General features: G+C 47.5%; 1 protein-coding gene across 1 annotated transcript in view; it reads left to right on the top strand.

The window, feature by feature from the left end:
* pde4dip (phosphodiesterase 4D interacting protein) overlaps nt 1–14,962 on the top strand; it is a 116,521-nt gene that overhangs the window by 57,739 nt on the left and 43,820 nt on the right. Inside the window, exons 8-19 of the mRNA XM_084164200.1 lie at nt 131–245; nt 3,247–3,300; nt 9,977–10,114; nt 10,340–10,459; nt 10,912–11,004; nt 11,499–11,708; nt 11,786–11,944; nt 12,061–12,165; nt 12,325–12,462; nt 12,828–13,007; nt 14,247–14,441; nt 14,653–14,926. Coding sequence (XP_084020326.1) covers nt 131–245; nt 3,247–3,300; nt 9,977–10,114; nt 10,340–10,459; nt 10,912–11,004; nt 11,499–11,708; nt 11,786–11,944; nt 12,061–12,165; nt 12,325–12,462; nt 12,828–13,007; nt 14,247–14,441; nt 14,653–14,926 — 1,781 coding nt within the window. The remainder of the gene's footprint in view (nt 1–130; nt 246–3,246; nt 3,301–9,976; nt 10,115–10,339; nt 10,460–10,911; nt 11,005–11,498; nt 11,709–11,785; nt 11,945–12,060; nt 12,166–12,324; nt 12,463–12,827; nt 13,008–14,246; nt 14,442–14,652; nt 14,927–14,962) is intronic.

The following is a 14,962-nucleotide window of genomic DNA, read 5'->3' as shown; positions in this document are numbered from 1 at the left end:
TCTCTCTCTCTCTCTCTCTCTCTCTCTCTCTCTCTCTCTCTCTCTCTCTCTCTCTCTCTCTCTCTCTCTCTCTCTCTCTCTCTCTCTCTCTCTCTCTCTCTCTCTCTCTCTCTCTCTCTCTCTCTCTCAGAGTAATAGAGGAGCTGACTGAGGAGAGGAGGTTGCTGAGCCACCGGGTCGGAGAGCTGGAGGTCAGAGTTCACGACCTCTCCTCTTCCCTCCAGAAGAAAGACAGGGATGCAGAGGTAAACAAAACCCCACAATTGATCAAACCGGGTCACTTAGCGTGCACAACTACTATATATGTATGGTATACACAACCCATCAGCCTCTCTCTCTCTCTCTCTCTCTCTCACACTGTTCATTTACATTTCATGATACACAGTATTTACTACAGAAACAGATGCTACACACATCTTCTCACAAATCATAACCGGTCCACAAATATGAAGCCGGGTGACATTTAGTTTTATAACTGGGGTCCTAGTACTGGTTCGGATATTTGATTGGGCGCGCGAGGGCCAAATCTATTGTACTCACAGCTAGCTACTGAAATATGGGTCACGCTCTTCACTGGTTAGCCATATCTCTCCTCCCCCTGCTCCCATTCCCTCCCCCCATCCCAATGGCAAGAACAGCTGAACCCAGATGGTCTGGTTGGTTGAGATACTGATGTACAGTGGGGGAAAAAAGTATTTAGTCAGCCACCAATTGTGCAAGTTCTCCCACTTAAAAAGATGAGAGAGGCCTGTAGTTTTCATCATAGGTACACGTCAACTATGACAGACAAAATGAGAAAAAAAATTCCTGAAAATCACATTGTAGGATTTGTAATGAATTTATTTGCAAATTATGGTGGAAAATAAGTATTTGGTCAATAACAAAAGTTTCTCAATACTTTGTTATATACCCTTTGTTGGCAATGACACAGGTCAAACGTTTTCTGTAAGTCTTCACAAGGTTTTCACACACTGTTGCTGGTATTTTGGCCCATTCCTCCATGCAGATCTCCTCTAGAGCAGTGATGTTTTGGGGCTGTCGCTGGGCAACACAGACTTTCAACTCCCTCCAAAGATTTTCTATGGGGTTCAGATCTGGAGACTGGCTAGGCCACTCCAGGACCTTGAAATGTTTCTTACGAAGCCACTCCTTCGTTGCCCGGGCGGTGTGTTTGGGATCATTGTCATGCTGAAAGACCCAGCCACGTTTCATCTTCAATGCCCTTGCTGATGGAAGGAGGTTTTCACTCAAAATCTCACGATACATGGCCCCATTCATTCTTTCCTTTACACGGATCAGTCGTCCTGGTCCCTTTGCAGAAAAACACCCCCATGCTTCACAGTAGGTATTACATTTACATTTTAGTAGACGCTCTTATCCAGAGCGACTTACAGTTAGTGAATACATATTATTTTTTTTATACTGGCCCCCCGTGGGAAACGAACCCACAACCCTGGCGTTGCAAACGCCATGCTCTATCAACTGAGCTACATCCCTGCCGGCCATTCCCTCCCCTACCCTGGACAGCGCTGGGCCAATTGTGCGTTGACCATGAGTCTCCCGGTCGCGGCCGGCTGCGACAGAGCCTGGATTCGAACCAGGATCTCTAGTGGCACAGTTAGCACTGCGATGCAGTGCCTTAGACCACTGCGCCACTCAGGAGCCCGGTATGGTGTTCTTTGGATGCAACTCAGCATTCTTTGTCCTCCAAACACGACGAGTTGAGTTTTTACCAAAAAGTTCTATTTTGGTTTCATCTGACCATATGACATTCTCCCAATCCTCTTCTGGATCATTCAAATGCACTCTAGCAAACTTCAGACGGGCCTGGACATGTACTGGCTTGAGCAGGGGGACACGTCTGGCACTGCAGGATTTGAGTCCCTGGCGGCGTAGTGTGTTACTGATGGTAGGCTTTGTTACTTTGGTCCCAGCTCTCTGCAGGTCATTCACTAGGTCCCCCCGTGTGGTTCTGGGATTTTTGCTCACCTTTCTTGTGATCATTTTGACCCCACGGGGTGAGATCTTGCGTGGAGCCCCAGATCGAGGGAGATTATCAGTGGTCTTGTATGTCTTCCATTTCCTAATAATTGCTCCCACAGTTGATTTCTTCAAACCAAGCTGCTTACCTATTGCAGATTCAGTCTTCCCAGCCTGGTGCAGGTCTACAATTTTGTTTCTGGTGTCCTTTGACAGCTCTTTGGTCTTGGCCATAGTGGAGTTTGAAGTGTGACTGTTTGAGGTTGTGGACAGGTGTCTTTTATACTGATAACAAGTTCAAACAGGTGCCATTAATACAGGTAACGAGTGGAAGACAGAGGAGCCTCTTAAAGAAGAAGTTACAGGTCTGTGAGAGCCAGAAATCTTGCTTGTTTGTAGGTGACCAAATACTTATTTTCCACCATAATTTGCAAATAAATTCATTAAAAATCCTACAATGTGATTTTCTGGATTTTTTTTCCTCAATTTGTCTGTCATAGTTGACGTGTACCTATGATGAAAATCACAGGCCTCTCTCATCTTTTTAAGTGGGAGAACTTGCACAATTGGTGGCTGACTAAATACTTTTTTCCCCCACTGTATATAGGTCAGTGGAACCCCGGCACCTGATGCCACGGTTGTACGCTAGACTAGCACACCTCATCACAAGACTAGGCTAGGCTATCACACCTCATCACAAGGCTAGGCTAGCACACCTCATCACAAGGCTAGCACACCTCATCACAAGGCTAGGCTAGCACACCTCATCACAAGGCTAGGCTAGCACACCTCATCACAAGGCTAGCACACCTCATCACAAGGCTAGGCTAGCACACCTCATCACAAGGTTAGCACACCTCATCACAAGGCTAGGCTAGCACACCTCATCACAAGGCTAGGCTAGCACACCTCATCACAAGGCTAGGCTAGCACATCTCATCACTCGGCTAGGCTATTACACCTCGTCACAAGGCTAGGCTAACACACCTCAGCACCACCGTGATGAGGAGAATCACAGATGGAGTTTATAGATTGTATGCAGCAGGACTCACATGAGTGCCTCCATGTCTATTTTTGATCCTAGAATGTACCAGGTTAGTGGAAATCCATGATATCCTGATTAAGAAAATGTAACCCTTTTCACAGAACGTCATGCAATGCAATCCTGTCATTCATATATTTGTTTTCACTGTTTTCTGAGGAACATCAGATTGAGTATGATTTTCTTATCGTTACTTTTTAAATGACCAACCTTACTGTCCACAGTTGCTGCGGGGTGAGATGAGTCAGGAGAAGAGCTGTGTCCAGCAGGAGATGCAGGTATGTGGGGCAGAAATACTGCCATCCTATCCTATGTCTGTTGTTGTGAGAATCTGAAGGGTTATGATTCCACTGGTTTGACATATGCATTTGGAGCATGAACATGCACACACAGACACTGGTGAAGTGGGCTGCAGTAAATGATGATAAACTGAAGTTTGCGAGATGAGGGATGGAATTCAAGGCCTGTAGCCAGCATTGCCCAGACCAGTGTTTGATAGCAAGGCAAATGGTATGTGAGAACCGTCCTATGCTCCCCGCAGGGACAAATGATATGTGAGAACCGTCCCATGCTCCCCGCAGGGACAAATGGTATGTGAGAACCGTCCTATGCTCCCCGCAGGGACAAATGATATGTGAGAACCGTCCCATGCTCCCCGCAGGGACAAATGGTCGGAGGTTGCCCTCTGTTGGAACCCAATGCAAACTGCATGTAAGATAGAGGACATATTGCATACACACACATTCGCACATGCACACATGGTGCTGAGGGGAGAACTGCTCATAATGTATGAAAAATGTATGCACTCACTAACTGTAAGTCGCTCTGGATAAGAGCATCTGCTAAATGACTCAAATGTAAAATAATAATGTCCGGAACGGAGCTAATGGAATGGCATCAAACACCTGGAAACCATGTGTTTAATGTATTTGATACCATTCCACCTGTTTCCGATCCAGTCATTACTATGAGCCCGTTCTCCCCAATTAAGGTGCCACCAACCTCCTGTGACACAGAACCATACAGCACATGCTGTAACACAAATGCATAAGGATCACAATGCTTGGTGCATTTGGGTCACTCAGAAATATTGTTCGACATTAAAATCTCTCCCTCTACAGTATTGAGCATGTCTAACTGGGTTTATGATTCAGCTGTATTATACAATCTTGCTTGTTGCCATGGCACTGTGAGAAAATGATGCAATGTTTTCTGGTTTGGTTGTAATGGAACTTGCATTTCATATCGATTTTTTTTTCTTATACAGTATTCTATTATTCTATTCCTGTTTACTTGCATCACGTGTTACAGAGCTAATCAAAGAGATGGGGTCACGTTAATGTGTCACACACACACACACACACACACACACACACACACACACACACACACACACAGGCACCATTATTTCAACGTTTAAACTGGATCTCCTAACTCACGCCAGCTATAATTACAATCACATTACTGTTTGGCACTTCGGTCTGATGTAAGTGAATTTTAATTACGTAAGGAATGAATCAGTTGTTTACATGGCACACTAACAAAAGAGACACCCCAAAAGGGAAACGTATTTAGTCACCCTTTCTTGACTCTCTTTATTTCTGTCTCTTACAGAGAAATGAACAGTGGAGTAATGAGAAAGGAGATGTTGGTAATTCCCACTGATTAGGATTAATAGGGTTTTGATTGCGTTGATCGTTAAGGTCGATCGCTGTTATGACGTCTCGTCTCCAGGATTCATTTATTAGAGCTTTTTGGGTGACACGTGTACATTAGAGGTTAGTACACTGAGTTCCCAAAGGTCTACACCCTCTGGAGTAAACAAATCAGGACTGATCATTTTATATCAACATAAACAACACTCGTAATGAAAGATCGGGTGCTGGGTGTGGGAGACTCATGCTCTTACTGCACGGGGAAGCCTGGGGGTTCTGAGAGGCAGGATTTAGACTAAACTCCCATCAGTGCATCACACAGTATTATGTGATTGGTCGGGAGCAGGGACCCTCTTCCCCTTATTCCCCCTTGTTATTGGCTGACGTGAAGGCCTCCGTGTGAAGGCCAAAAGCCTGGGTGCTGCTGGGAAATTTCCTGCCTCAGGGTACAGATGAACTCATTCTAACGTAGTAGCCTATGACTTCAGCAGAGTGGAAAGACACGTTTCAAGTAAATGAACATGAAAAGGTGGCCTAATTCTAAGTTTCAAGCAGTGACACCAGCACACCCGCACACACACACACACACACACACACACAAACACACACAGTTGAACAGCTCAGAAACTAACTTCTTTAGATGTTATATTATATTAGGCTATGCATTCATATTTCTATTATGCATTATAATAACAGGACATAATGGGATATGGCTTTTGTCATAAAACAGATAGTGAATATCTCTATTGGCATTCTTTTTAGGCCTATCGTAATTTCCACCTTATCTATCTTATGAATATCTATAAAGAAAATACGTGACAGGAGGATCTAAAGGAATAATAAGATAAATGTATTTGGGAGGAAAGTATATAGTGAACTCCATATGGTGTAATTGTTACATAATGTGATGTTTTTAGACTGTCAGGCAGGTAGGCCTTATGCTCAGGAGGAATCTATCATCCCTGTTTCAATGAAATGGTACCTTCCAGTGCAGCCTGGTCTCATAGACTAGACGTAACATAGTACACGTAAATCCGGGTCCCTGAAATTAGAATGATATGTTACATTTGGTATGGTTACATTATTATTATTTTTTTATATATTTTTTTCACCTTTATTTAACCAGGTAAACCAGTTGAGATACATAAGACAGAAGGTTACTTGAGGTCAGAGTGGATGAATGGACGTTTAATGCGAACGTCTAGAAACCCAAAGGTTGCGTGTTCGAATCTCATTACAGACAACTTTAACATTTTAGATCATTAGCAACCTTGCTAGTACTAACTATTTTTTAGCTACTTTGCAACTACTTAGCATGTTAGATAACCCTTCCCCTAAACCTAACCTTAACCGTTTTAGCTAACCCTTCCCCTAATCCTAACCCTTTAACCTAACTCCTAACCTTAACCCTAACCTTAGCCTTGCTAACGTTAGCCACCTAGCTAACGTTAGCAACACCAAATTGGAATTTGTAACATATCATACGTTTTGCAAATTTGTGAATATTGTACGAATTGCATTTCGAAACATATCATACGAATTGGAATCACAAATTAATACATACCATATGAAACATAACATATACTAAATGGTGTTCTCTCGGATTTATGTACAGAATAATACGAAATGCTCTGAGACCAGGTTGTCCAGTGTGGCTGAATTTCTGTCAACGTTGCCATCTCGCCCTGTTCGGTAGCCTACCTAGGCTAATAGGCTATGCACGTTAAAACCCGTGGAACTCAACCCTCCCTTTCCATCCTCTCCCTTCCTCATCACACCGTCCGGTGAACTGCTATCATGGAGCCGAAAAATAACGGGACAACGACGTCTTTTTTATAAGGACGTCTCTGCTACTGTCTTTTCGTTTCGGGTGGTGAATTCCGTGTTCGTGTCGGATTACGGCGATGAGACAGTGGAACTATCATTTTGTTGTCTTGGATTAGCCCTGTAAAAAAATATGAGATTACATCGACAGTTCGGCAGTGAAAAAAAATTCCGTGACATCTTTTGTTTGATTCTGGAACCGGGATTAATGTAATGTATATCTGCTTGATTACATTTTGTAACATTGACGAACTGAAAGCGCTGCAGTCCCTGCAGCAGACAGTGACATTGTGACAACGACAACCACACTGGATTTTTTATCTGCGCTCATCACAAATGAAAGACGTCTCTTCCTTATTATATTCCATATTGACTATGTTTGATTACAGTCTATATTCTTTAGATGACATTGAATAGAAATTATCGCGCTGATATAGAAATCATTGCGCCCCTTCAAAAGCACTGCAATGCGATGGTACCCCGTTTCAGTGATGCCGCTCTTCATCGAGGATGCAACAACGATGAGTTTTTACCAACAGCAAAATGGCACAATGCACTGGTCTAATGTATTAGGCTACTATTGACCAGTTTATTTTGAAGATAACTTTTTTAATACATTTAGGTATTTTGGTATTTTATTAGGATCCCCATTAGCTGTTGCGAAAGCAGCACATTGAAGAAAACTACATGAACATTGCACAGCTAAATAATTTCAATCAATTGATTTATTGATGGATTATTGATATCTCCAACCTGCTGGTACAAGACACTTTATTTTATTGCCTGAGCAATCTGAACAGACACAATTCCCCCCCAGTAAAACTGAGAGCAGAAATTATCTGTGATGTTGGACTTCAAAATGAAGGAGCTGTGTCGAATCTGTGCCCGTGAGCTCTGCGGTAACCAACGGCGATGGATCTTCCATCCCGCCTCCAAACTCAACCTGCAGGTGCTGCTGTCCCACGCCCTGGGCATAGAGCTGACCCGCGATGGCCGTGGGGAGTTCGCCTGCTCCAAGTGTACCTTCATGCTGGACCGCATGTACCGTTTCGACACAGTGATCGCCCGTGTGGAGGCCCTGTCCCTGGAGCGCCTGCACAAGCTGCTGCTGGAGAAGGACCGGCTTAGACAGTGTATAGGAGGCCTCTACCGGAAGAACAATACTGAGGACCAGACCCCGGATCAGACTGGGATGGGGATGGGGCTGGTGGGTACTGGGGAACGAGGGACAGAGGGTGGTGGGCGGTCTGAGGGTGACTCCCCAGTGGTGGACCTCTCAGCCCTGCAGGAGGCCAGGTACAGCGCCCTGCTCCAGGACGACCTGGCCTACTCTGTGTACGAGTCCTGGGCCGACCACGAGGACCAACAGAGCCCAGCCCCAGAGCCCCAGCACCAGCACCACACCCAGCATCATCACCCTCAGTGCCCAGGATCGGAGACTCTCTCTGGGCATCGCTCCAGGCGGTGCAGGGGATGCGCCGCTCTCCGTGTGGCCGATTCTGACTACGAGGCTGTGTGTAAGGTCCCTCGGCGGGTGGGCAGGAGGAGCACGTCTTGTGGACCCTCTACCCGGTACTCAGGCAGCACCATGGGGGGCGAGGAGACCTCCACAGGGTCAGAGTCCACGCCTGTCCCCTCCGAGTCCCCTCCCATGGAACCAGAGAGCGACAGGACGCTGTGTGATGGGGACCCAGAGAGGATGACCCTCAGCCCGGGCACGTCGGTAGAATCTCTGGACACAGCCGTGGACGTGGCTCGGCCCTGCGCCGCCCACCGAGAGGAAGAGGAGAGAGAGAGAGGAGAGAAAGACCCAGGGAGGGCTCAGAGAAGTGACCCCCACCTCCAGTGGGATGAGGCCCCCAGGGACAGGTCAGTCTCTGGGTTGACCCTGGAGCTGGCTCTAAGTCTAGTGAGGAACTGCGAGTACAGACCTCTAAAGTCCCCTCAAGGCAGCAAGCTCCCTATCCTAGTTAAACCCAAACTGGAGACGGGTCTCCCCCTGTCCCTCAGGACCCCAGACTATTACCTCTACTCCCACCCTGCCATCCCAGATCTGGTGACCCCCAGCAGTCAGCAGGAGCTGCAGACAGAGCTGTCAGAGATGGAGGAGCAGTGGCTGGATGACTATGTGCAGTGTGGGCCCTTCCGCTTCCAGCAGGTAGCTAGCAGGACCATCACCAGCCCCAGACACACTGGAACTACCAAACCCAGATTAAGGAGCTTGGATTGGGGAGGAGATCAGCTTCTATAGGCCTGGCCCTGGATAGAGCTTAATTCTGCCAGATTTCCCCTAGTGATTTGTAGAATGTCCACATAGGCTGTGATATTGTAGTTGAGATGGATCCTCTCCAGCTAATCTGCAGTTTCAATGTCTATTATTTAATATGAATGAAGAAGGCCAAGGCTTTTGGCTGTATTTGATTGGCTGTTTTAGTCATCCCATAAGCCATCCGCCAATCACACAGCTGAACACAGCTGGCCCCTTTGATTACCACTCTCATCGCTATCCTAGCAACATGGCCGTAGCCATGGCAGCGGTTGCTATATGAACAACGATGCCTCGTGTTAGACAGGCTCTTTGTCATGTTAATAGTTATCCAGTTGCTGGCCTCGTCTGTCAGGCTCATAGTGTAGACACATGGCTAGGAATGAGTCTACCCATACTCTGAAATAATGGTATGTTGATAAGCATGACTCAGGGAGTTTACTGGGTTGTTGATTCACTAAGCCCATGGAACAGCATCCAGTCATTAGAGCCCAGCTTGAGTCCTCTGTGTATGTATGTGTGTGTGTCCTACCAGTAATGAGTTTACAGGACAGTATGTGGGAGCAGATGTTATCACGCATATCCCAGGTGAAAGTCTAAAGAGCCCATGGCTATTAGAGACCATACAGACCAAAATAGTCCCTCACAATCAGAAAGATAGCCCTTCTTAGATCTAACCCTGGAGTTGTGGTTTATTTTAAACCCCAACAGGCTGGGTGGTTGTACAGATCAATCTGTATCTGTACATCTGAAAAACAACAAACAGGAAATAAACACCACGCTGCCGTGGAAACAGGGACTTCTTCCTCAGGAAGTGATCGAGCAGCGAGCTAGCTGACCTCATCACTTTCCACTCTCACACACAGCTGCATGGGAAGTGTGTGTGTGTGTGTGTGTGTGTGTGTACTTCTATGTATTAACCTGGACCTCTGTGTTTGTGTGTGTGTGTGTGTGTGTTAACCTGGACCTCTGTGTGTGTGTGTGTGGTGTGTGTGTGTTAACCTGGACCTCTGTGTGTGTGTGTGTGTGTGTTAACCTGGACCTCTGTGTGTGTGTGTGTGTGTGTGTTAACCTGGACCTCTGTGTGTGTGTGTGTGTGTGTGTGTTAACCTGGACCTCTGTGTGTGTGTGTGTGTGTTAACCTGGACCTCTGTGTGTGTGTGTGTGTGTGTTAACCTGGACCTCTGTGTGTGTTGTGTGGTGTTTCAGAAACTGCTAGATGAGCAGCAGGGCCAGTTGTCCCAGTACGAGAGTGCTGCAGGTCACTGTGTTGGTGAGCTCCTGAAGGCTCAGCTACAGGTCCACTCTCTACAGGCCAAGATCAGAGAGAGCGAGGCCAGGAACCAGGTACCACGGCCCCCTCAGACACTCAACATTTCTGTAGCTCTTCCTATTTTTACATTACTAAGTATACTATGTATTCAATGTTTTAAAAAATTAAATCAAAATTGAACATTTGAATTAAAGGCCTGTTTATAAAGTATTTATAAACATGATTACATCATTTGTGAACTGTTATATTCTATATAATGTTTTGCCTGGCTCTGACGTGTCCGTGACTGTGTCGTGTAGAAGCTGCAGGTGCAACTGGGGGACATGGAGTGTGAGCTGCGCTTGGTCAGAGAGGAGGCACAGAGACAGGAACGAAACGTCCTCAACCTCACTGACACTGTCAACAGCAAGGAGACTGAGGTACGGAGGGAGGGAGGGAGGTATGGAGACGGAGGGAGGGAGGGAGATGGAGGGAGGGAGGGAGATGGAGGGAGGTATGGAGACGGAGGGAGGGAGGGAGATGGAGGGATGGAGGGAGGTATGGAGACGGAGGGAGGGAGGGAGATGGAGGGAGGGAGGGAGGTATGGAGACGGAGGGAGGGAGGGAGATGGAGGGATGGAGGGAGGTATGGAGACGGAGGGAGGGAGGGAGATGGAGGGAGGGAGGGAGGTATGGAGACGGAGGGAGGGAGGGAGATGGAGGGAGGGAGGGAGGTATGGAGACGGAGGGAGGGAGGGAGATGGAGGGAGGGAGGGAGGCAAGAAAATATATTGACAAAAAGGATTCTGCATGCCACTCAATGTATTTCTTTCCACCACTGATGAACAATAGGTTACTTATAAGGTACTTGTGTTTTGTGTGTCTCTCTCAGGCAGCAGAGTTATACCGGGTCATAGAGGAACAGAACAACATGCTGTGTTCTCTCAAAGAGCTGGCCAACAGGAACCAGCTCCAGACTCTACAGGTCAATCACACCAAAATGCCCTGAATAAAATCAGCAGCTGACGCACTTAGACACTCCGTATAGAGCACAGGAGGCTGGTGACACCTTCATTATTGGGGAGGACGGGCTCGTGGTAATGACTGGAGCGGAATAGTGGAATGGCATCAAATACATCAAACACATGGTCTCCAAGTGTTTGATGCCATTCCATTTGCTCCGTTCTGGCCATTATTATGAGCCCGTTCTCCCCTCAGCAGCCTCCTGTGGTATACACTATGCCGTAATCTACACTGGAAAACACCCACTATTTAAAAATCCTTAACAGTTAGTGTTTTATAATGACAATGGGTTCTGGTAGTAAAGCCAGAAAGAGTGACGGGGTATACAGAAAGAGCACAGCTGACCCCTGCTCACAGCACACTAGATCTAATAAAAAGCTCTCTGAAGGCGTCCTCTGTATACCCCGTCACTCTTTCTGGCTTTCCCTCCACCCCACCCCTTCTTTTCCTCTGCAGTTGTCTGGGGCGGAGTCAGTGCGAGGGCAGGGGAAGGCGCTGGCCCTCCAGGGCTCTCTGTTCCAGGCCCAGCTGGAGCTGCAGGCAGGCCAGAGGGCCCAGCGGCAGGCTACCAGGAGGGAGGAGGACCTGACCAGAGCCCTGACCCGCCTGGAGCAAGACCTGCAGGGGGCCATGGAGCACAGACACAGCACTGACAGACACAACCAGGTTTGTGTATTTGCTTGTGTGTAAACATGTGTGTGTTTGTATGCGACTGACTGTGTGATGCTACCTGTCTCCTTTAGGACTTGCATCTGGCGCTGGAGAAAGTTCGCTCCGAGCTGCAGCAGAGAAAGGAACAGCTGAAAGAAAAGGAGGGAGAGAGACTGAGAGAGGAGGAGGAGATGGAGAAGACCATCAGAGAGCTGAGGACCTCGCTTCAGAGCAAAACGCAGCTTGTGCAGGTCAGACACACAGAGACACACACACACACACACACACACACACACACACACACACACACACACACACACACACACACACACACACTCCCTCACACAACCCTGTCCCTGTCTCTCAGGAGTACTCAGAGTTGTTGGACCAGCAGCAGGAGCCCAGGGACAAGAGGGATTCTCTCCTCACCAAACTGAAAGAGCGCATCAAGGAGAGAGACAGAGCACTGGAGGTGAGACACATTCTCTACCAGAGTTGAACCCCGAAGAACAACGACTGCAGCTATTACATCAAACTCATGATACAGCAGGGCATGATAGCAGTGATTGACAGCTGTGTTCCCATAGAGACGCGTTATATTGTTCTATTTCATTATGTTCCCTCCCATCAGCGAGCGGTGGATGAGAAGTTCTGCTGTGTGGAGGAGAAGGAGGGAGAGCTGCGCCAGCTACAGCTACTGCTGAGAGAGAAGGAGAGAGACCTGGAGAGACAACGTTGTGTACTGTCCAACAACGAAGAGACCATCATGGTACTGATTAACACAAACACACACCACACTAAAATAAACACACACACACACACCACACTAGCATAAACACACACACACACACACCACACTAAAATAAACACACACACACACACCACACTAGCATAAACACACACACACACACACAACACTAATATAAACACACACACACACACACACCACACTAATATAAACACACACACACACACACACCACACTAATATAAACACACACACACACACACACACACCACACTAATATAAACACACACACAACACACAGGCATACACGCACACACACACACACACTGGTTACTGAATTTGTTATATATTTCTCTATGTGTGTGTGTGTGTGTGTGTGTGTTAAAGAGTCTGGAGGTGCTGGTGCGTGGGAAAGGTCTGGAGCAGGAGCAGGTGTGTGAGGCGTGGAGGAGTGTACAGTGCCATCACGCAGACAGTGAGGAGAGACACAGCCGCAGCTTGAGAGAGAGAGACACACTCATCAGCCAGCTACAGAACGCCCTGCACACACGCACCAAGGAGGCTGAGGTAAGACACAGTAGACATGGACACTGTAGACATGGACACAGTAGACATGGACACAGTAGACATGGACACGGTAGACATGGACACGGTAGACATGGACACAGTAGACATGGACACAGTAGACATGGACACTGTAGACATGGACATGGACACAGTAGACATGGACACAGTAGACATGGACACTGTAGACATGGACATGGACACAGTAGACATGGACACAGTAGACATGGACACAGTAGACATGGACACAGTAGACATGTACACTGTAGACATGGACATGGACACAGTAGACATGGACACTGTAGACATGGACATGGACACAGTAGACATGGACACAGTAGACATGGACACAGTAGACATGGACAAAGTAGACATGGACACAGTAGACATGGACATGGACACAGTAGACATGGACACTGTAGACATGGACATGGACACAGTAGACATGGACACAGTAGACATGGACACAGTAGACATGGACATGGACACAGTAGACATGGACACAGTAGACATGGACACAGTAGACATGGACACAGTAGACATGGACATGGACACAGTAGACATGGACACAGTAGACATGGACACTGTAGACATGGACACTGTAGACATGGACACTGTAGACATGGACACTGTAGACATGGACACAGTAGACATGGACACTGTAGACATGGACACTGTAGACATGGACATGGACACAGTAGACATGGACACAGTAGACATGGACACAGTAGACATGGACACAGTAGACATGGACATGGACACAGTAGACATGGACACAGTAGACATGGACACTGTAGACATGGACACTGTAGACATGGACACAGTAGACATGGACATGGACACAGTAGACATGGACACTGTAGACATGGACACTGTAGACATGGACACAGTAGACATGGACACAGTAGACATGGACATGGACACAGTAGACATGGACACAGTAGACATGGACACAGTAGACATGGACACAGTAGACATGGACACAGTAGACATGGACATGGACACAGTAGACATGGACACTGTAGACATGGACACTGTAGACATGGACACTGTAGACATGGACACAGTAGACATGGACACAGTAGACATGGACACAGTATTTGAACGAGAAATAAGGATTGGAGCTTATCTGTCGAATGAACAGAATATAGAAAAACTATTTCTCTGTGATTCTTCACACTACAATTATTAAATTATATATATGATTTATTTCTCTCTCTCCCTCTCCCTCTCTCCTCCCAGGACCTGACTGGAGCCCTGCTAGGTAAGGTGAAGGCAGGTCCCAGTGAGGTGGTGGAGGAGCTGAAGGCTCGCCTCTCTCTGAAGGAGAAACTGTTCCAGGAACTGCTGTCCGACCGTAGCCGCCAGGCCCAGGAGCACCACACACTGGTTCAGGACCTGCTCAACACCATCAACACCAGGGACCAGTACATCCAGGTAATACAACCCAAATGACCTGAGAACTGTGGTAGGGTCTTACAGTTCCCCAGTACAGAAGAGAGAATAGAGAGGGAGAGAGTTTTTTCCATGAAGAAGCTGTATTGAGTCAGATCTTTGAATCCCCCAAAATCTCTATCCTTTCCCTCCCCCTCCCTCCCATCTCCTCCCCCTCCCTCCCGTCTCCTCCCCCTCCCCCTCTCTCGTCCAGGACTCGGCAGGTCGTCTGGGTGAGGTGATGAGTGAGCAAACTGAACGTCTCCAGGAGCTCCGCAGACAGCTAACCTCTGGCTCCCAGGCCTACGGGTCTCAGCTAGGCCTCCAGGGTCCAGACCTCCAGGGGACCAGCCAGAACTTCCAGGCCCTGCAGGATGAGCTGCGTCTGGCCCTGAGGAGGGAGAGGGATGCCCAGGCTGAGCTCACAGCCCTCAGGACCATGGCAGGCCAGACAGACAGGCCAGTCGACAGACAGGCAGAGTTTGGAGGTGGGCATCAGAGGAGCATGGGGCTCTGCTTGTAGT

This window comes from Coregonus lavaretus (genome assembly GCF_964263955.1).
Source record: "Coregonus lavaretus genome assembly, chromosome: 6".
NCBI classification, from domain to species: Eukaryota; Metazoa; Chordata; class Actinopteri; order Salmoniformes; family Salmonidae; genus Coregonus; species Coregonus lavaretus.
The sequence above is the reverse complement of the archived record's forward strand: the minus strand, read 5'-3'. Positions and strand labels throughout refer to the sequence as shown.